The sequence below is a fragment of the Patella vulgata genome, chromosome 5 (genome assembly GCF_932274485.2).
Source record: "Patella vulgata chromosome 5, xgPatVulg1.2, whole genome shotgun sequence".
NCBI lineage: Eukaryota > Metazoa > Mollusca > Gastropoda > Patellidae > Patella > Patella vulgata.
In genome coordinates, this window is record NC_065883.2 from 30,699,369 (window position 1) to 30,723,647 (window position 24,279).

Sequence of the window (24,279 nt, forward strand, 5' to 3'; positions counted from 1 at the left end):
TCGAACTAGTATTAAAATCTCAACTTTTTAATAAAACAAATTCTATTTTCTGTTGGTATTCATCTGTTTATACTGAAATCCCATTTCAACAAGCCAACAGTGAGGCTGATGTCCCCCGCCGAAATTCCAAAATAAATTGATGACACATATTAATTAATCGCACATTTATTTTTTTTTCATAGTATCAAGCAATCAAACTGATTATCGATTAAACACTAAGTTTCATCACTCTCTATCAGATAGAATCAAAGTTATCTTGTCCTTAAACATCGACCAATGAAATTTCTTACCTCTGCTTAGCTTTAGCTCGAAATGTTAATCATTGAACTCAGCCAAGACATTCGCCTAATGAACATCTACATAAAGTTTAAACATTCTACCAAATTGTTTATCGCTCCTTAGCCTAAGCAGAAAATTCTCATCGTCGAACTTAAGTCAATGTAATGATATAATGAATTTATACTCGGAGTTCCATCACTCTAATTAAAACCAAAGTTATCGTTGCCCCAAAGCATCAACCAATCACATTGCTTATCTCTGCTTACCGTAAGCAGACAATGTTTATCATCGAACTCCATCAAGGCATTCATCTAATGAACGCCTACACCAAGTTTGAACATTCTACCTCAATTAGAAGGAGTTATTGTGTTCCAAAGCATCGACCAATCAAATTGCTTATCACCCTGCTTACCCTGAGCAGAAAATGCTCACTATCGAACTTAGTCAAGGTATTGATGTGATAAAACTATACACCACGTGTCCTCGCTCTCACGCCAAGTGTGAACATTCTAGCTCAATTAGCCCCTGACTATATACCAAGTTTTGTCACTGTCACTTAAGTAGATCTAAAGTTGTTGTGTCCCAAAGCATCAACCAATGAAATTGCTTATCTCTGCTTACCCTAAGCAGAAAATGCTCATCTTCGAACACCATCAAGGCATAAACACCCACACCAAGTTTGAACATTTTAGCTCAATTAGGAGAGATATTGTGTCCCAAAAAGTGCGACAGACAGAGAGACGGACGGACAGACGAACCCATTTTAATAGCCCCCTGATTTCTTCGAAAGTTACAAATACATGTAACCGAAAGGCCTAAAGAAGCAAACTTTTTGTTTCAGGTGACACAAATGTTAATCGGAAATGTGCACGATCTATTGGACATCCCTGGTTGAAGATGGTCTGTTTAGTTGCATCTGGACACTGGCTTTTTCTGACCTGGAATTTAAAATAGAGACATATGTCCGCTTCATAAACCCAATCAGCATACCAAACTTAATTAAATTGATAATTTCAGAGGTCTAGGTTATAGTCTTTTAAAGGACAAAATTGATGTCAACCATTATCACAATGAACTGGTTAAATACGTTCCAAATATAATTTTAACACAGGGATCATTGCTACGATAGATACGTACCCAAGTTTTGAAGAAACGGAAGTGACGAAAGCAAAAGGAAAACAGGAGTTATCATTATATATAATCGACTGAAGGAACGAAGGATAACATATACATGGTCGAATTTCAGCTCACTGATAATTCTCCTTTGAAATATATAAACTGATTTACACTCAATCGTTTCAGCTTTTACTGTAATTTCTAATCAGTTATGTTCGGTGAAATACTCCAGAAGTCTCAATCGAATGGTAATCTCTAGCGTCTGGTTATTCCAGTCTACATCGATAGTATTTATTGCGCATGCCCTCCAGATAAGAATATGGAGTCAGCGTTTGACAGGACTCGTGAAATATGTCTAGCCTCGTTCTTCTAGTCCCTTGATACTAATGGGCTGAAACCCATTATGGTACACGTAATATTTTAAGCTGCACGTGTGACGTTATACTTTGGGACAGCTATGGCGGAATACCAGGGAAGACAGCGTTCGTCGTCTGACGCCGTTTGTCGACCTTTATCGTATATCTCATGTGTGTCACGAACTGTTGATAACTGGTAATCTGTTTGTCCGATGTTTGATCTCAGGACATGTCTATTGGACAATAACACCCCTCTAAATGCAAAACAGGAAGTGTTTATCGACATATCAACATGCTATTTTAGCATTTTAAAAGAAATTACTAAAACAGAGGGGTGTTATTGTCCAATCGACAGTGTCTAATTGACCAATCAAAACGCAAGATTCACCCTTTAGCATGTTACAATGTAATATACTTTCTCATTTGATGACCATGTTGTTGATGTTTGTTCGGCCAAAACCCTACACCATAAGCTTGGGATCGAAACCAGGCCACTTGACCCAATGACAGACCTTAGGATCCAAAGCGCAAACTCCTTAAATGTTTCGACTACCCCCCTACCACTCCTCAGACTAGGGATAAATATCATAACCAAAGATGCAAAAGTAGATTGTTTATAGCTGAAAATCTTCCTGTCCTACAATATAAAGGTACAATGAAGAGAATTAACTAAACCTTCTAACAGTATGTTTAGTATCCTTACTCCTTTTTATTATCTCCCTTTAGACCATTAGGCTTATAAAACCAAATGTCCATCTCCTCTTCAACACACTACGGAGGATAATTTGCAGTATTGGTAAAAAAAAAATAATTACAAAACCAATTTAAAAACAATTTTCTGTTTTAATTTATTGTATGGAGGCCCCTTTGTATATTGTGAAAAATTGGTTACAAATTGATATGCCAATTAAAAAATGAAGCTTTACTGTATTTTTATTTTACTGAATTTAACCATTTATATACACCAACATTTACAGAGATGTCATATTGAATATTTACAACTGATATAATATAAAGAGTACTATGCATAAATAATATATATCTACAATAAACCTAATATCTACATTTATAGAGCCCCCTCCATGACAACCCTTTACAACAAAAAGGAGAACTAGTTCCATATCTACCTCCAATTATTTTAAACATCATAACATAAATAAAGACCAATCAGGGGGCATAGGTGGTAACGACTGCATCTATTTCAGGAATGGGGGCATCCAATCAAAACGTGGAATTAATTTTAATACTTAATTTAAGTAAAAAATGTATTTCATCTGTTGATCTAATTAAAATGTCTTCCTTTCTCACATTTCTTAGTACTAGGGGCTATACTTGAGTCTTGGGAGCATACAGTCAAGGAGTTGGCTCCTGGCATCACAAACCCTCTGCGAGTCACTGAGACCAATCAATTTTATTTCACTTTAAATGGCAAATAAGTAAATTAACAGCACATTGCCGCAATGGTTACCAACATTATAAGCTCGAGGACTGATAATGCTTGTTGCTACTACTTTAGGAATATAATTAAAATTATAAGAACTTTTTAACAGATCTATGATTCTAACAACAAAATAACATGTATAAAATAAAATGCACAACTTAGTGTTTGTAAAATATGGACGGAGAAAATAACTAACATTATGTTGACATTAAATAATTCACATGTACTTAGGGCGCAGATGATTTAATTATTTTAAATATACATTATGTCTTTCAGGACCCTTTAAACAATCATCCATTATAGATTATTTTTCAGAATTAAGATAGAATTCATGTATTTACTCGATACAGAAAGTTCAGTTCATGGCTGACATTCTTTTTGATCTGTATCTATTACAAATGTTGAATCATATAAGAACATCAGATATATAAATACTAGAACAGCCAGAGACAGTTGTTACACTCACATAAAATAAACAGAAAAAGTTTGTGTCATATATATCAATAACAGTGGGATGATTGATTTTAATACAAATATTTACTTAACAACTGTTATAAGAAATACCTATACAAAAATATATATTTTACACTGAAGATCTTTTAGAGCGGACACTTAGGAATTATGTTTTAGAATTAGCTTTCAAAAATAAGGATGATCTGAATTGAGTGTACTTTCAGTTGAACTGATCCATTCACTTTATTTTCCAGATATCAGTTTGACATTGAGAGCTATTCATTTGCATAAAATATATTGCCCACCAAAATCTATATATGTACATATCACACTACCTTGCTACTAATGTTAAGTTTTGACTGGGTAATTTAATGAATTTAGCATACCCTTCATATATGACACTAGTAGTAAGTTATAATCTTAACAAGACAGGACAAATAACTTAAAACAATAAAATAAATTAAGGATGGAATGTCTGTACTTCTTAGGTTAATAATCATGAACGAGCAATACTCTTCAACATTTTTTCGATTTTTTGGTCATTTTTGATAATATTGGCTTTGACAGCAGCACTAGCGTCTAATTGATCTTTGATCGCTTGATCTATATCACTTAGTTGGGCCTTTAATGGTTCTATAGCACGGTCTGTTACCCTGTAAATACAGAGACATTCAAATAAGTAAATAGGTAAAGAATAAGTCATGCTAGCTTTCCTTAAAATCACACAGAAATATAATAAATACACTACAATATATACAAACAATTTATTTTCATATTGATTATGGTTCAGTGTAATTTACAACTCAATAATTGTTAATATGCTATTTGAGACATAAAATAAAAGAGATATATATATATTAATGAATCAATTCTTAGATAACAATTATCAGTTCATAATTATTTAACACACTTTAATTTTTTCTATATGAATGGCAGTTTCAAACCAGTGAGACTTACCCCTTTTCTCTTTTTAAAGCTAAAGCATGTTCTTTGTTTTCACTTTTCCATTTCTCTAGTTCTTTCTGCATCGAATCCAGATCTTCCTGCACATAATCCATGATTTTACCAAGAGGATTGGCACTTCGCGTTAAACTCTGAATACTTGATCGTAATTTATCAATTTCTTTCTGTACATGTTCCCTTTGTTTTCGTCGGGCTGCATCAGACATTGCTGACCTTTCCTGTAAATTTAGGAATTTTTTTACAAATGTTTTTACTAATAAAACATTACATCAAAATTTGTTATCTTTTTCAAATATCCATTTTATTCTGAAGCCAAATCTTTCCTACAAATGTGACAATGTCAAAATTCAGAAAGAATATTACTGTTGAAATTTCAGGTTTTTGAACCAATTGTGAACTAAATACAAAACAATTAATTGATATAATCCCATAGACAAAATTCAGTTTTTATGATAAATTACCTAATGATCAACTTAAAATACTTTACATTATATTTAGCATTTTAATAACCGAAAATATGTTTTAGCCCAGTCTACCAAAACTGCAAGTGTGACACAAAACCTAAAACATCTGACTTACAATATCAACTTTTTTCAATGGTTGGTTTGGTTGTTCTAATTCTTTCTTGGTTTCTAACATTTTCTTTACTAAACCTCCATGATCTTCATCATCTTCATTGTCTGGTTTTGGTGCAGGCTAAAATAACAAATGTATAAAATATTAATAATAAATTTAACTAACGCAAATCAGAATCCTGAGAACGAAATGAACCTCCAAGATCTTCCTCGTCTGGTTTTGGTTCAGATTAAAAATGATAGAATTATCAATCATTTTTAAATAACAATAATTAAATCCTGTTGATATAAAAGTAAACTTCAAGCGAACAAATGATTTATAATCTTATTGTTATATTATAACTGCAAATAGAAGACATTACAATCTACTTAAAATTTGATTTTTATTTGTTCCGATTTTAATTTGTTCTACACTACAAGAAGATCAAACTAAGTCTCTGTTCTCTTTAAAGTCTTTTTGTAGCTACTGTGATTATTCATTTGTTAATTATCTAAATGAAAAGTCAGGTCAGGAAAAGTGATCACAAAATATAGCTGTTGTTAGAAATGAAATGGGGTCAACATCCTACTGTTCTGCTCCATCTGGGCTAATGAAGACGGGCATATATACCACACACTGTGCAATAAGGGAAATTTTTCACAGGCAGCGATGCTACAGCCTACTTTTATATAAAATTCCAACTGCCAGGGGTTCTTTTACATGTACATCAATGTGTATGGGGGACCTCAGTTATTTGTCTCGTCCGAACAACTATACTGTCACATGGCAGGCCCTCTGTCCTGCTCCACTGACAGGGGGAATGAAACCAGAAAATTCTGATCACAGGACCTCCAGGTTAGCGGGCAAGTTTTACTCACTGAACCTAAATGTATTGTAAAAAAACAAAAGTCCAATTTGAATTTAACAGATGGCAGAAATTGCTCACTTAGACATGCTCTTTGGTTATAATTGAGAACTTGTAATATACTTTTAACTATGGGACATGTACTTCTCTGTTAAAATAAGTTCAAGCAAAAAACTAACCTGTTCTGGTTCTGGAGGTGGAATCGCTGAATCTTCGACAAGGAAATTATCATCATCATCATCTGACTGTTTATCATCATCAACTATTACATTTGTAGGTTTTCCAGTTCCCAGTCTGTAATAACACATAATAAACTGCTACAGTAAACATCAAAGATATGAAATGATGAAGACGGGCATTTTGCCTGGAGAGCGGTGCTACGACCTACTCTTATATCGAATTCCAACTGCCAAGGGATATTTTATGTGCACGCCAATGTAACAGGACCTTGGTTTTTTGTCTGAACAACTAGACAACTGTCATTGTCAGGTCTTCCCGTCTTGCACTACTGACTAGGACAGTTCCCAGTCTATAATAACAAATAATGAACTAGTAGATAAACATTAAAGCTGCAATGAGCCAATAATCATTTTTCTTTCTGAAATAGATCTGAAAAATTTGGACAATTAGAATAAAACAAACTCTTATTTTGGTACGAGTTCAATGTTCACAGATAAGAAAGATGAGAAACCATTTTAGTAATACTTTGACAATATAACACAAAAGACATGAATGTTGCATGTGTGAATTCAGCAACTAACAGTGCCTATATTTATATGATGATTTTCCTGAAATTCTGCGTTTCACAAACACTTTTTTGTTGAAAAATGGGTAAATAAACATATTAGTATAAATTTTTCAATAAAATGAGGAAATTAATACTATACCTCATGGATGGTTCACTTTCAGCAGCATCTGGTTTTGGTCGAGGAGGAGCAGGACGGGCACTTGATGGCCGTGCTTGCCTTCTGCAGAAGAAAATATTTGTTTAGATATAAATAAGTTTGTAATATTTTGGATTTGAAAAAAGATGTTTAACTTTTTCAGATATATGGCAATAATTAACTGCACATTAAACGGCTATTTTAGCTTTGATGAAAAGAACCTACCAGAACAGGTACATGTAAGCCTGCCTACCCAATACAGACTCTAGGTCATTTTGAATCTAATATTACTTATTAGGTACATTACTATTTTTTATAATTCACTTCAGTAGATGCCATAGCATTAGAACGAAACCACAGACAATGACAGAACTTATGATCTAAAGTGTATGTGTTAGACCACCCTACTCATCAAAAAAATAAAGGGGAAAGTAGAGTAAAACTACTGGAATGCCCAATTTCTTGCAAAACATGTGGAAGACCATGTATTGCAATATTTTGATTTCTCTTGACAATAAAATAGGGTTTAACATCCTACTTTTCATCATGTGTGCTATATTAGGGACATTTTTGTCTACTTTTCATCAAATTCCAACTGTCAACGGTTGTTCATCCCATGCGAACAAATACACTCTTATTTGTTAGACCTTCCCTCCTGCACCACCGACAAGGTGATTCGAGGCCGAAAAGTCCAGAGGAACTTTCTCGGTCAACACCGGGATTGAACCCAGGAGCTTCTGGCTAGCAAGCCAGCACCTTAATTACTTAACCACAGTAAGTTTTTAACTTACGCAGCAGAGACTTGTGGAGGTACATCTGTTTCCCTAACATGCGATTCACTTTGTTCTCTACCCTGTTTATTTTTATCTTCTTCATCTGATGTAAATACAAAATAAAAATGGAAATTACAAAGGGTTCAACTTTCTAAATCAAATTTTTAATTCTTTACAATGCATTGGTTATAATTATGATGTGATAATACTCAGACATTATGACTATAGTAGGATCAAATGTACATGTATTAAGTTGTGCAATTTATCAAAAATAAGCAGTACAATTCAAATAGTGTTATTAATGATTTTATTTAGTAAATTCAAAAGAAAATTTTTTTTTTACATGGACAGTTGTTATAAATGAAAAGTTTAAAAGATTGACGATAATAAAAGCAAGAAAATTAGGTCTTCTTGGTTCTACTGTAACTCAACACACTGGACATCTGAGTTACTACTTGTTGCGGTAGTTACAGTTAAGTACATCAACAACACCAAAATTCATCAATAGATAAATATACTCTTTATTTATGCACCAAGCTCTACTCATCTTGTTGTTTTTCTTGAGATTGACACTCTTTGAAAAAGGTTTAAGGCTCTGTTTATTCAAGTACGATCGACATAAACTTGACTATGACAAATGCGCAATGGATTTTTTCTTTGACGTCACAATTCCAAGATGATGGCAGTGACATCATGCTTGGTTCCTGAACCATGAAGTATTATCATACTTGTTAGTTTTTAGAATAAAGAAAGTACCAAAAAGAATTTGTAAAGATCAGAAAGAATGAGAATTACAATAAAGAAAGTACCAAAAAGAAGTTAAAAAGATCAGATAGAATAAAAATAACATACATTTAGTAACTTTAAGAGAAAATATTCTTTTTTTACATGGACAGTTGTTATAAATGAAAAGCTAACAAGAATGACGATAATAAAAGCAAGAAAATTAGGTCTTCTTTGTGCTACTGCAACTCAACACACTGGACATCTGAGTTACTTTTTGTTACTCCTTGTCACTTCTGCCAAGAAAAGTTTCTAGGGTTTTAAAATTTCCATTATTTACCCTTAAGTGTAGAACTAAAAATCAATAGCGGTCTAAGTGTTCTGAACACCAACTTCAAAGAACATATTATGTCAGATGTCAAGGTACTACAACATCAAAAATAAAACAAAACAAAACTGACATTTGATTTTAATTTAGCCCCCACATGATAGTAATTTTAGCCTCCCAATTATGATTATAATTTTGCTTCCAAACTGACTTGGAATTTAGCCCTATAATATATGATTGGAATTTAGACCCAAAATATGCTTGTAAATTTATTCTGAAGTTGAATTGATATCAGCTCTTTAAATTACATCTTAAACTATATGTTCACCAAGGGACATAGTAACCTAAAACTTTTCCACTTATATTACAATAATAACTAGATCTGCTAGACAGATATGAAAGCTTTCATATTCACAGTCACTTCATTTCACATGTCAAAAACTCTTGAAGTCATAAGCCTAAATATAGCAAGAAACATTTCACCCGGGCGAAAAAATAATCTGAAAAAATAAAGGGAAATAACTGAGACTTGTATTGGAAAACTTAAGTTAGATAACTTTGAATGAAATTTATATTTTTGGAATCTGATTGTCCTCAGCTATTCGAATATGCATTCCAAATTTGTAAATTTTGAAAATTAAGGAAATAAATTGTCCTGTAAAGAACTTTGTTGGCGCGAAAAAGGTCAAAGGTGAAATTCGAAATTTTAAAATTCCAAAAATTTGACCCTGATCTTAGTTATCCGGAAATGTACTCATTTTGGAAATAGGAAACAAATTCTCCAAACTACAGCACGTTTTTTATGCATTCCCTTAAGGATTCAGATAATGTAATTCCATGTCTGTAAGTAAAATATCGCAAAAGCCTTAGGGATTTTTCACATTTCAAGATGGAACTTTTGGTTCGATAAACAAACTCCATATTATGTGTAGCATCAGTAGAGTCTTAGCTAGTACAGAAATAACTTATCATGGCAATCTGACCTACTTTTTACAGTTATGTAGGTCAACTGTTTTTGTCAGTAAAATTTGATGATTTTGGATTGAAAAATCCAAGTATTCCAAAGCCATCTCCCATTCGTGGAAGGAGGCCAACCAGAAATGTATTAATTTTGGAAATAGACAAATTCACGAAACTACGGCCTATTCCGAATATTTTTAAGCCGTTAATGCAGATTTTTCACTCGCAAACAACTTTGTCAGAACGAAAAATGTCAAAGTGGGAATCAAAAATTTGACCTTGAGCCCAGCTATCCATAAATGTATTAATTTCAGAAATAGGAGACGAATTCAACAAACTACATCCTCTTGTGTTTATTTAAAAGCCCATTAATGTAAATTCTTCACTATTTTTCATATTCAATTCAAAATGGCGACAATCAATTGACCTAAATCTAAATTCTGCTGTGAACTTTTTTTAGGCATTCCTTCAAGGATTCAGAAAATGTAACTCCCATGTCTGTCAGTAAAATATCGCAAAAGCCTTAAGGATTTTTTACGTTTCAGGAAGGTGACACTTTCGGTTCGATCGATAGACGTCTTATTTTGTTGTGTATGAATCAGTAATGTCTTAGTACAGAAAAAAAATTTCAAGGCAATCTGACCTATAGTTTGTAAATTTTTTGAAAATTTTAATCCTTAATTTCTCCAAGGGGAGGTGAGAGAAGTTAGGAAATTTCTCATGACATCTTTCAATCAAGTCGCATCAGTAAGATCTACATACATTCCAAATTTCATGAAAATCGTGCAGATATTAAAGAAGTTCTCAAGTTGGTCTCGACTTCCGGGACAAAATCACAGCGATGAATTTCCGAAATTTGAAAATCTGAAACTGCAAGTGAAAATGAATTTCGTCAAGGTGATATGAAATGGAATGGGGTTTAACGTCCTACTGTTCTGCTCCTATACTGGGCTAATGAAGACAGGCATATGCCATACACTGTGCTATGAGGAATGTGTACGCCAATGTGTACACGGACCTCGGTTTTCGTCCCATCCGAACGACAGCGTCCTTGTCAGGCCCTCCATCCTGCATTATCGTCAAGATACTCAAAGAAAAAAGAATCAGTAAAATTAGGTAAAAAACCAACAAAGTTAGGTTTGTTCGTTCGTAAAAATCGGTGATTTCGAATTCGTAAAGTGTTTTGAAATTGGTTTTAATCCAATATCTAGGTCCCAAATATTAGTGCTTTGAGAGTGAAATATATTAAAGATCAAACTTGGATGTATAAGTAAGATATTAATTACAGCTTAAAATGTAGAGAATTTAAAGACTACTAATAAATATACAAAATTAATAAACATTCTACAATACAAATACTACTTTCTATTATGATATACCTTCATCATCACTGTCTCTAACTCTACCTGTTAGTTTAAAATAAACATCCCACAATAACAAATAAAACATCTATAGTGTATTCACTACTTATTTATCTTGTCACACATGCATGCATTAATTAAAGATACATTATGGGAGATTAGAAAACGAGTTGGCAGTTCTCACTATAATAGTTAAAAACTAGATAATGCAAAGGCAATTTGCTGAAAATTTCATTCAAATTGATCCACTATGAACCGAGAACTAAGCGATTGAAATTTCTGCCTAGCCTCAATCATCATTACTACAGTCAGTACGATAAACAGCATAGTCTTGATTATCCATTTAATCGTGAAGGAAAGTTATGCAGTAAATCGGCTCATAATCCACTAAAGATCGCAGGCTAGCGATGCCATCTAGAGTTGATTATGGTCTGGATAGGTTAATTAATGTCTAAATAATAATTTAGATAACATTTCAGGCCTAAAGAAAGACCTGCAATAGACAGATTTAGCTCTTGCATAATGTATGTTTAAGTCAGTCATCGCTTTTGTTATGATTATTTGGTGCCTTTAATTCACTCAAGCATTCAAAATTAGTGATTTTAGTTTTCCTTCATTTAATGCACAAATTAAGCCTATTAATGATATAAAACTCCATTCATCTATTGATTCACACAAGCAAAATTCAAAACTAATGCTATATTTTCTTCATTGCAAAACTTCTAATACATTAAATTTTCCAGTAAACAAAGCACAATTAAATTTCATGATGGCTGAAACATCCTACCAAATTTATCAATTTAAAAAAAATTTCAATATATATATTCTCACTAAAGATATAAAAAACAAGCAAATTAGAGCTTACCTCCCCTTCTCCTTCGTGATCCTTTTGCAGATGTCGGTCTTGGAATTCTACCATCCTAAAAAAATAACAGAACACAAAATATACTTCATTAGGCTGGAGAATAAATATTGTAATAAAGATAATTAATTCCCTCAGGTTATATAAAAGTCAAGAATGTGAGAGAAGTAATATCTAGCCTAGGCATCATTAGCATCATGTCGCAAGTTATGAAGAAAAGCTACCTGTCGCTTCAGTAACTAACCTGTCACTCAATTATCAAAGACCAATCACATCACACATATCCATACGTGTAGGTACACAAACACTCTTTAATTGTCAACTCTTTACGTACATTGCTCCATAAAAATATTGTAATATGAAACCTTTTTTTTTCTTCGACATCGGAATGCTTAAAAATTCTTGAACGTCCGCGAAACTGCTTTAGCAAAGCGACTTAAAGATTCATGCAATTCTATCATCCATTCCGTATCCACGTGAATTAAGCCAAGTATCATGGTACCAAACTTGCGTGCTAAAATGAATGCTTTGCTGTTGAGGTGTAGAATTCAGATTCTTAAATATCCGTAATAAATTGAATATCAAAACACGATTCACATCTGTGCATGGCACCTTATTTACATATGCTGTCTATATTTATGTTACAAATTATATTTGGATATGAAATATTTGATTTTTTCAAATTTTCTTATAAATTATTAATAGCCTTTATTTATGGAAATTGTTTTAAACTTTTTAAATGATTAAATACACCAAGCAACGAGCCGGATGCATTTCCATTGCAGCCACCACTATATTTACTGTAGTGTCGTTATGGAAGAATTATTTCAGATTATTTCAGATGACTTAGGGGTGCGTGTTAATTTATTTAGATATAATACTTCATAATGCTATTAACTAGTGTCAAGCAGATGAAAACAAGCGTAGATGGTGTGAAATTTATTTTTATAAAATTGGCTACTTCCAAAATCAAAATGTGTGAGTAACTGTAGCTTAGGAAAGAGTAAAATGTAAACAGTGCAAATAGCATCTTTTCAGGGTGTTTCCGTGCTTAATTCTTGCATTTAGAAACAAATAATTAAATGTACGTGACATAAGTATAGTGCTCTTAAGTCAATTTATACTGTCTACAACACTACAAGATAAAAGTTTAGGGATGGCTTCATTGAGTATTGCACGGTTGCTCAACTGTGCAATCTTTTTTTTTGGCAACCTTGTATGAACAAGTATCTTACCTTTTCACCATTGACTTCTGGAGATTCATTTTCTTTGCCTTCCTCTTCATCTTCTCTCTGCATTTACAAATAAGAGACCATAATATCACACAAACCCTAAACACATACATGTATAGAGACTTTAATTTCAAAATAAGAGATAAATCATCTGATTTAAAATCTTACACATTTATATGCTCAACAAGATGCTCTTCACTAAGTAATGATTTAACGTTAATGTGAATAGACATGAATAGACAGAAAAAAAAATGTTGCTATAACTATATAGGTTTAACACATGAAGTATTTGTATTCTCAAATGAAACTAGGAATCAGATTACTGTACTTGAATACGAATATCACTAATACATTTAACACCAATCACCTACATTTACCTATATATGAAATAGTTTTGGAACTGATCCAGAAAAATTTGATTGTTCATACTGGATGCATGCAAGTGACAATATAAGCTCTTTGAGTTGTTCATTATACCCATTGCGCAAAAACAGGTTAAAATCGTATGAAACAAATATACATGAAAAATAAAATAAACAGACAAGTTTAAATTGTTGAGAAATTACCAATTGCTGAAACCAACATACTTTGAATATCCAAAGTGTAACCAAAACACTCAAAATTAAATATGGCGATTTATATGAAAAAAGAACAGAAAACAGTCAATCAACGGCTCCAAACCAGAATCAACAAAAATTTAAATTCTAATAATGAACAAAAACAGTTAGTTCAGTCACCCAGCCGCTAAACTTTGATAGGATGGTGAAACTACTAGTTCGCTGTTGTTTCTTCACCTGGCCACGACCTTTCTTCTTTGTTAATTTCCTCTTCATTTCCGAATATTTTCCCCTAGCTATGTTAGCTGTATCTCTATCATCCTTTGGTTTCCTTTTAGATTTCGAGGTAATCTTAACATCAGGAGAACTAGACATATGCACATCAGCTTCACCTAAATCATCAGTACCCAAACCTCGTAGACCCAGACGACTCTTTGTACCAATTAACCTTTTATCATCATTAGGTTCTTGAGAGTCTTTTTCTGGTGATGTCTCTGTTGATGAAACTGTCCTCACACCAAGTCGACTTTTTGTTCCAATTTTACGCTTTGCATCCGATACCTTCCTCTTATTTGGAGTTACTTCTCCTTCTGTTGAGTTGAACGTTGGACTGTTGTCTAATGACCCACGGTTCTGTTTTATCTCATTCCTGTACCTGGCAGCTCCAGGTCTGTCAGTACGTCTACGTATATTGGATGTCGTGGATGCTGCTAGGAATGAACTATCTGAATCCTCTGACTCATCATAATTTTCTTCTGAGTTACTTGATTCCATTTGCTATATGTATCAAATTTACAATCTAATGGTATTCACAGACAAATTGAACATTTATCAGGTAAATAGGCCAAATTGAAATAAACATTTCCACATATACTGATGTAAACTTTTGATATCATTTTATCTTTAAAATAGTTTCCAATAAAAGATTACAGTTGTCTTTGATTTATGGCATTATTTCTTTTCAATTATATCCACTGATCTTTTTAACTACTAAATTATTTTAAAAAAACTAACCTTTTTTGATTTTCTATCTTTGTGCCTTTCCCTTCTCTCCTCGTCTTTGTCATCATCTTTGTTTCTTTCACCCTTTTCTCGATCTTTATGTCCTCGTTCTTTGTCACTTCGATGTTTACTTTTATCGCGTTTCTCAGAATCCCGATCTTTACTTCTTTCACCATCTCTATCCTTCTCCCTCCTTTCTCCATCTCTATCTTTCTCCCTCCTCTCTCCATCTCGATCTTTGCTTCTCTCACGGTCGCGGCTTTTCTCTCTGTGTTTTTTCCCCTCCCCATCTCTATCTTTACGTCTTTCTTCTTTATCCTAGAAAACAAATCAGCAAACACCCACAAAATAATTCTACAATCTAGTAATAAAAACAGATATTGGTCATCCATTTGCAAATTCAGAGATTGCTCAAACTCTAAGCACTCCATTTTCCCATCCAGTCTATAGCACACACTAGTAAGAGTGTAATATTGCTGTCTCCTCTGAGCTAAACTTAACCACATACCAATCGAAGCATCATAAAGTTTTCACAAGATCTCTGATAAAAAGTTTATTCAAGCATGGAAATCAAATGCCAAAGTGTTAAGTAAAAGCTAATTTACCTTCAGTTTACCTGACTCCTTTGGGGTGCTAGCCTCATCCTTTTAGTGACCTGATGAATGTCACAATTTGATATCATTTGCTAACTTTGCCTGGGTGTAATTAAAACACAACAATAACCTGCAAGCAATACTCTCTTACCCCGAAAGTATAACCTAAGTTGTCTCAGCTATAGACACGATTATTCAGACATAGACTGTCATTACGAAGCTATAAGCTACCGGACAACTGGACATTGCTAGTTTTTCATACCACAGAGCATAGAATAAAGGCTTCTAATTAATCAGTTGTATTCACAGAAATAGAACTAGGATATCTCCATTAATATTTCATGTAGCACTATATGATCTAATCTAATATACCTCATCTTTCTTCTTTCGTTCTGATCTATCTTTTTCTTTATCCTTCTTTTCTTCACCCTTGATATCTTTATTACCAAATTTCTTAATATACTCATCATTATCAACCTGTAGACAGGGAAACAAACTAATTATTTTCTTCAGATAATCTAGTAAAAAGTAATGCGATATCAGCAGGCCAAATGTAGGGCTAATGTGCCCCCCCACCACCACCACTAATCCCATATAAATAAATGGCACTCATTAACTTCTTGCATATTCAACATTTTTATAAATTAAAATCACTCGAATCAAACCGGAGTAGAAAATGCCCCTTATTGAACTTTTGAAATATTACATCCACAGAAGGATGAACCCATTTTAATTGTCCTTTAATTGCTTTTTTCAACTAATAAAACAAACTTATCCTGAAAGTAAGATATTTAACAAGTGAAACAATCCTTGTTCTTATATTAGCTACATATATACACAAATTGTCTGAAATTCAGCAGTGTTCACAGTTTCAAAAGTCTACCCATGGAATGTAACATGTTTTTGTATCATATTTCTGTGTTTGTGCAGGGAGATTATAGACGGGGTTTTAGTATTAGTCAAATATTTACCAGTTTTGACTGACTTACAGTGGAACTGAGTGGCGGGAGAATTTCAGACTTTATTTTCATGCCAATAATTACACTATAAACCTCAGAATGCCTCGTTCGGCATTTTTGTCCATTTTGCCACATTGTAACGTGGTAAAAACAAAATGCCACGTTTGTCTGGAGTTCCAAAACGATTTTTTTTTTAAAATGCCATGTTCTTGGGACGTGGTATTTTGTCTAGACCGAGACTGTTCACAAGGTTGGATACATGATTTTTCAAAGGGTATGTGTAGAGAAAAAAAAACACAAGGCAAAGTCTTGACTAGAAATGACATTCGTTGCATAAAAAGAGTTTGTTACATTCTTTGTTGCAGTTTCATATGTCCCCACAATATTTTCAACAATGAGATGTGAGAAATGAAAGCAGCCACATTCAAAGTTGAGCGAACTCAATAATTGTATTTTAAATTTAGGTCTTTGAACATTATTAATTACAGATATGCGGTTCCTGTTTTATATAATAAACGACGGTTTTAAGATCAAAACGTATCATGTATATTGAGTTGGTTGCTCGGCCCAAATGTCGAAGATTTTAAGGGCTTTAACACAAAATTAAGCAGTTTTATTCTCCAAAGTATAGTCCAGATCGACCCTTTAAATAAGAATGCAGACGTAGACTGGTCACCCGAAGGCTGAAAATGTAATTAGCATTCTTAATAAAGTTGTTCACTTTGCATGTCATTATATAAACATAAATTGTGTCTATTTCATGTTTTGATGGAATTTTATTGGCCGTTTAGATACTGCTTTTGCAATTTTTATACATCCAACTGAGTGCCAATTGCATAAAATTTCATGAAATATTATCGTTTATTATATAAAAACAGGAACAGCATACATGTATTTGTAATTAATAATTTTCAAAGACCTAAAATACAATTATTGATTTCGCTCCGCTTTGAACTTGGCTGTTTTTCATTTTTCACATCTCTTTGTTGGAAATATTGTGTGAACATATGAAACTGCAACAAAGAATGTAACAAACTCTTTTTATGCAACAAATGTCATTTCTAGTCAAGACTTTGCCTTGTGTTTTTTTTTCTCTACACAATTGCTTGAAAGTGTCACCAAATAATATTATGCTGCCCTTGATACGTTCAACGAGACTTTGGTTTGGCTGAACCCCACCCCAAACCCTTTTAAAAAATCATGTATCCATCCTTGTGAACAGCCTCGTTCTGAACAAAATACCTCGTTCCAAAAACATTTCAATTTAAAAAAAAATACGTTTTGGAACTCCAGACAAAAGTGGCATTTTGTTTTTACGACGTTACAACTCGGCAAAATTGTGGCATAAATGTTAACATGTTTTTGCCACACTTGGACAAAAATGCCGAATGAGGCATTCTGGGGTTTTGTTAGTTATTTCAAAGATTTTAAACTCATAAATAAAAAACAGCTTAAGTTAAATTTATAGATGTTTATTAAAAACACATAATATAGTTATTAGCTAAAAATTGCTATTTTTTTTTTTTTTTTTTTTTTAAAAAAGAAGTCTTACTAATGAATTTAATGATCAACTACATATGGAACACAAAACAAACTTATAATAAAGCATTCATCACAATATGCTGACATTAATTAATATAACATGTAGATTATCATCTCCTTATATAATTATTTATAAAATTACTAAATAATTTATAGCCAAAGTATTAGTACCGGTATTACTATTTTGCTTCTAATATAATAACATGTTGTTGAAGGTATTTAATAATAGAATAAAGACCAAGACTCTTATATAACACTATCAATAATAACTACCAATGTATTTAATAATACTGGTGTATTGTATGGGTTTATGAATATATATTTATATTTGAGACTTTGTACTGACAAAGTTGCTAAAAACAATCTGGATTTATGCATGACCTATTTTTGACAATCAAAAAAATTTCTTTTATAAGTAAACTATGAATTGAATATTATTCATAATTGTTTTAGTTATTTTTCTTTTATGGCATTCACAATTCAAAAACACAGCACAACAAAACACAGAAAAGAACTTAAAATCGTGATGCTTTTAAGGGGGAAACAATACAGTCAAATTATTTTGTGTTATTTCCCTAAATTCTCTTTACATTCCAACTTCTAATGCATTTTGAAATGAGTAATTCTTTTCAGCAATCACTGAGAAAATGCATTTTTTATAGCAAAGTGTTGCATCATTATGCTAGATTATCTGATAATGTAAGGCGCTAGACCTCTTGGGTGAAACCTTTTACAGGTAAATGTAAACAATACGACTGAAGTTACTGTATGTCAGTTTGTAGATACTAACTTTTAATTAGTACAAAGCTGTTTTTAGATTCCCCTTCTTCATTTCATAATTCCTACAATAATTATTTGTCATGACACACTCCTGTTAGCACTTAATAACAATTTCATTACCTGTTTATTGATGGCTTGCGCTATGGCTTGAAGCAGTTCATTCGTTTTCTCTGGTTCATGACCAGCAACTATTTTAGCAGGTTTAGCCGACAATGATTTGCCAGTTACCAGAGCTGGAATTAAAAAAAAAAACATTTAATTTCATCAAAAGTTTGGAAAAAATGGATTAGGGATTAGGAATGTAAGTTTTTATAGACAGAGTGACAAATAAATGTATAGCATTCATAATTATGACAAAAGGCCAGTGATAATTTCTTTTATTTAAATCCAACAAAAATAAGGACTTATGTTTATTTTTAAGAAAGAAATATAGATGATGAAAAGAAAAAAATGTAGGTCGTCAGTACATCAGAGTTTGTGGACATAAATCGATTATCGTTTCCAGAAATAAAACGATGATAGCACAAGATCAGTAGAAAGTCATGAAAAATTTGATAGCTATAACTTTTATTACTTACAAACAAAATCAATAACTTTTTGTAAAAATGCAATTTTACTGTCTTTATCCTGAAAAGACAAAAACAAATAGTTTTCAAAAAATTTAATTAATTGTTAGTAAGACAAAATCTAGTTTGCATTTCATCACATTTATTTCTGTACTACATGTATAACATAAGCATCTTTAGAAATGAATGTAAGTGAATAAAGCACATGTCAACTCTGTTGATTTTAACACAGAGAAAGAGAGAGAATTGGAGTTTATAACGTCCACTCGACACAAACTTTGGGACTAACACATGGTTCAATTTTATTTCAATAATTCGCTTGCACGTAGGGGTCTTTTAGCAGTGGAAGGAAACCGGAGGATCCACAGAAAACCCATGAGGATGGACAGGCAACCTTACTCCTTGTCACGTACAACCAGGGAATAAAAACCACGCCAGTTGCAGACTCAAGAGTCAATGACAGACCTTATGGTATAGCGCGCACGTGCTAACCATTCGGCCATCGGCATCCACCCCCCAAGTCTGTTACTGAAATGAGCAGTTTCTTTCTGCTCCTTGATGGGACAAAGATTTTTTTCATTTCCAGTAACGCAAATAGCAGAATAGTTTAAAATCAGATGTTGATTACTATTTGTGTGTGTTTTGATGGATTCAACATTTCACACATGCTTGTTTCAATGATTATTTGTTAAAATTATATGATGGAATTTTCAGATCTTCTCAACTATTAGGAATTCCACTAAAGTTTGTTACTCACTTTAACATTTTCTGAATTCAATTCACTTTCCTCATGTAAGCCTTTCATAAAGCCAGTAGATTTTACAACCTGAAATAATTGACAGAAACAATTCTGATCAGTCTGATTAAAATACAGATCTATACAGTAGAATCTATATGAGCAGCCACTCCTATTCAGCGACATCTCTTTGTAAACAGTCACGATAAATTCCCCCCGTAGAAATTCTGTTGTTTCATCTCTTTATTCAACGGCCACTCCTCTAACGCGGCCAGTGGTCTCTATTTTACTAATAAATTCAACAAAACATCGCCCATTCAACGGTCATTGTTGAATGATACCATCTTGTCGTTCTTTGTAACACCCCCGCTAATCCCGTGAGTAGTAGTTAATTAACTGGACCCCCACTGATCAGGTAAAAAGAAATGTAAAAATAACAATCAACCTGGGATTATCTGTTAATTAATCTTTTGTTTTATTAAACGACTAACCTGATCATTGTTTTCACGCGTAACGACACATTATTTGATACTGATTGAATAAAATAAAAGTACCGAGTTTTGTCACGATCATCTAGTATCTCTTTAATGGTAAACAGACATTTTAGCGCCTCCTATAATATTACATACAGAGTTACACCCCCTGTAAATAGGTGATAAAATTAGCAATGTTTTTTTTTTTTCGTGTGCTTTTTTTATATAATAAAATGAATTCATCAATTTTCTTCACAAAAATGGATAAATATTATCGAATGCATCACAATGGTAGACAGTAGTATTGAAGGTTGGTACAAAATGACAAGTTTACAGAAGTTATGTCCGAGTTTTGAGTAAAGAATTTTCATTTGGCGCAAGATTGAGTGACGGTCAAATTTACCGCTTCCAATGCAATCAAGCGTAATATTTAATTTATGTCAGCACAAAAAGCCACAAGATTTTATTAAGAGGCCACTCCAGTTAAGTTATGTCCGAGATTTGAGTAAAGATTCAGCGACGGTCAAATTTACCGCTTCCAATGCAATCAAGTGTAATATTTAATTTATGTCAGCACAAAAAGCCACAAGATTTTATTAAGAGGCCACTCCAGTTAAGTTATGTCCGAGATTTGAGTAAAGATTCAGCGACGGTCAAATTTACCGCTTCCAATGCATCCAAGCATAATACATGTATGTAATTTATGTCAGCACAAAAAGCAACGAGATTTTATTAAGAGGCCACTCCCGTTAAGCGGTCAGTTGTGAAAATTCCCTTGGGTGGCTGCTTAATGCAGATTCTACTGTATTTAGTTTCGTTTTTTTATACTTATGATGGACTACACTACATGAAGATCTGACACGTTGTAACCATAGGTCGCGTCAGAGTGGCTTTTGATCCTATGGCGTCAGACGTTTGATTAACCAATCAACATTGATGTTACTAGTGGATTATCCACAGTTCCATGCAAACCATGCCTAAAGCTCGTCGTAACAGACCGTTTCATTGCCTAAGACCTCACACCATTCAGAACACGTCAATGATAACAACTCTTCCAGATCCTAGTGTAGTAAGGACAAGTAGAACGAAATTTTGAACTATAAAAACTAAACGAAATACGATCTATGTTTTAATCAGATCAAATTCCGATAAACATTTTTACACATCAGGCCTTCACGTGAATAAATTCCTGGGGAGTCAAAAAAAGCTCTCCTGAAATTGAAAAAAGAGGAAATCGCTCTCCTGAGAAAGCTCTCCTGAATCTCTTGAGGAGAGCTTTGTTAGCATTTGTGATAAAGTCCAGAGATTTTAATCCATTTCGAAACCAACCGGCCAGAATTGGGTCAAGTGAGGTCCCGGTAAGAAACAGGGTAATTCGAAGCTCCCATTAACTTTAATATCTGACTTCAACAAGTTCAAGTCAGTAATATTCCTGAATAGACTACTGTCTTCGTTTATCATCAGTCGATCGAAATTAGGATTTATCTACTACGGCGAAAATGAGCTGATGCGACAGCATGACATTTCTTCATATTTAAAACACAAATTAATGTTTTTGTCTATCACGTAACTTACAATATTTTTTTCATTCGTGGATGAAAGACAAGCCACACAATGATCACATGACTCCCATGATTGAAATTGCTTTATATAAAATAAAATTCTGTACGACTATGCCATGGCCTTAAATAAAAAGGGCAATATTTTTAAGAATAAATCCCTGTCAGCATGTGTAAAAAATAAAATTGAATAAAACTAAAACACTATTTAAAAATAAATCTTGCAATGCTGGTTTATTGACCTAATTCCAACCAATGCATGTCACATGTTATCGGGAATCTGAAAGCATTGAAGATCTTGACGGAAAAATATATTAGTTATTAATATTTGTTTCTCGGGATATCCGGTGTTCTATCAGGGATTATTCAATGAATATTTAAATTTAACTAACAACGGGTCAGTGAAACCATAAAATGCATTATCCAGTTATTATTTTCATATCTACCTAGAATTTGTACGGATCGAGAGTCGAAGACCGGGTGCGAAGCACGAGATTCACAATCCATGCGGAGCGAGATGTCTTCCTTCGCCACGTGGTTTATTATTACAAAGGAAACTTAGTGGACCTGTTATGAATAACCAGCAGGCTTGTTGGGGTTATTTTTGCCGAATTATCAAAATTACCGTTAAATGTGCTAATTACTCGGATTATGAAACGGATGGCGGATTCTCACTAAGGTATGCTGTTATTGTAGCCGACAAGCAAGTTGATTGTCGATATGATATTACCAGTATATTTTTCCTGATTATTTTCTTTCAGGGGAGTCAAATTAGACATTGAGGAGAGCTATAAAAAGCGCACCTCGACTGACATCCAGGCGCGTCCAGGAGAGCGAGAGCGATCACGCTCCTTTTACGTGAAGGCCTGACACATGTATGATGATGAGGTTTCATGAATCACAAAAGGGGCTACAGAGGAATAACAACAACATTTTGAGTGTTCCTGTGTATATTCGTTACCGGTAGGCCTACTTACCTGTGTGACTTAATATTATTCAAGTCATAACATCTTTGAGAATAGTCAGATAAATTAACTGACATATAAAAAATGGCCACCAGGTTTTAGGTACTAACAGCGATGAGAAAATTATCGAAACCCTACATATATGTACAAGTATGAACTTTTAAAGGTTTAAAAAATGATATAAATCTGGTATTTTTATTACCGCTTCCACCCTGGCAGCCAACCACCAATATTGGTATTTCACCAACGTAGGCAGATATATTTTAAAAAGACAGCGTTTCTGTGCAGTGCAGTGTCATTTAAATGACTGCTGACTAAAAGTGAAACCAAAAGAGCAGCCGCTAATTCAAACTGATCAGCCGTAATTATTCGCTTGGCCACTACTCTTAACACTGAAAGTGATGACATTGGGGAGACTAAATTAGCTCTCAATATTAACTTTTTTTAAATCATTAAGAAAAAAAAATGTCTTGGAAATATATCTCTAGGTCTAGATGAAGAAATATTTCCTATTTCGTGTAAATGGGCACATAAAATAGTACATGTCCATGAAGGCGTAAAATGAGTATAAATTAATTACTATAAATATAAAGCACCAATTCTGCCTGGATCAGTTTGTGTTAATTACTAGGTCTGATGTAAGCAACACACATGCTATCGCGGTGGTATGATGTGACATCAATCGTAGACCTTACTCCCTTGAAAACAGTCATCTTCAACAGAAGTCGAGAAGAGTTAATTAAAAAGAAATTAGAAAGCTTTCCCATTATCGCTGTGGTGAAACAGATTACTTTGTCACTGAGGATTTTATCCATAAATGTAGCAGTCATTAGGGCCTATCAAGAATAAGAAAAATACTTACTGAAGTTGTTATGTCATGTAAAAATCTGAATGGTGGTTTTGACAACAATTTGTCTGTCAGTGGTGGTTTCTTGATTATTTTACCCAAAGTATCTTGGGTTTTCTTCGCGATTTTAGGATCCATGCCTAAAGTTTATTCTCTTCGACAGGTCCAACACAAATTAACGTACTTTAAGTTCGTAGAATATATCTCGTCATGCCTTGTTTTTATTTCAGTAAATATCTTTCTGTCAGTGCAGACGGAATTCAATCCCACAGTTCGCTACGGTACATGCGTACAACACATTTCCTGTTCAATATCCGGTAAACGTTGTTTTGATTTACCATGGTAACCTGGCGACCTTAATTTGAATTAAAAATGTTTATCTCGTGGATAGTATGGTATATGATCTTTTTTTTTTATTAAAACAAAAGTGAATCTGGTGGAGAACAGACAAGTTAAACATTATTTCTATTCATAATTTTCTGGCAAAGCTTCAGCAGGGCACCTGTTGTGTCTCCACGTCAATCGCAAAATGTGAAATGAGCGAGCGGA

General features: G+C 33.4%; 1 protein-coding gene across 2 annotated transcripts; it reads right to left on the bottom strand.

The window, feature by feature from the left end:
- Positions 1-2,349: 2,349 nt before the first annotated feature.
- Positions 2,350-24,016, bottom strand: LOC126822294 (TRAF3-interacting protein 1). 2 transcript variants are annotated; one of them, XM_050551092.2, is made up of 15 exons: positions 23,746-24,016; positions 19,908-19,976; positions 19,163-19,211; positions 18,705-18,817; positions 15,676-15,780; positions 14,723-15,028; positions 13,155-13,211; positions 11,923-11,977; positions 11,076-11,102; positions 7,704-7,788; positions 6,916-6,996; positions 6,208-6,322; positions 5,188-5,304; positions 4,603-4,826; positions 2,350-4,298 (listed from the first exon to the last, which is right to left on the bottom strand). In XM_050551092.2, the coding sequence occupies exons 1-15, from the start codon at positions 23,866-23,868 to the stop codon at positions 4,142-4,144; spliced, it is 1,683 nt and encodes a 560-aa protein (XP_050407049.2). In that variant the 5' UTR covers positions 23,869-24,016; the 3' UTR covers positions 2,350-4,141. The 2 variants fall into 2 exon arrangements, with proteins under 2 accessions (XP_050407049.2, XP_050407050.2); XM_050551093.2 differs by lacking the exon at positions 11,076-11,102.
- Positions 24,017-24,279: the final 263 nt, after the last annotated feature.

What these genes read in the sequence shown, in the direction of transcription:
- LOC126822294 (XM_050551092.2), bottom strand. Translation starts at nt 23,868, where the DNA reads ATGGATCCTAAAATCGCGAAGAAAACCCAAGATACTTTGGGTAAAATA. An exon ending in ATCACGAAGGAGAAGGGGAG is followed by an intron (nt 11,103 to 11,922) that starts GTAAGCTCTAAT and finishes TTAAACTAACAG; the next exon opens with GTAGAGTTAGAGACAGTGAT. An exon ending in CACCTCCAGAACCAGAACAG is followed by an intron (nt 5,305 to 6,207) that starts GTTAGTTTTTTG and finishes TTGTTATTTTAG; the next exon opens with CCTGCACCAAAACCAGACAA.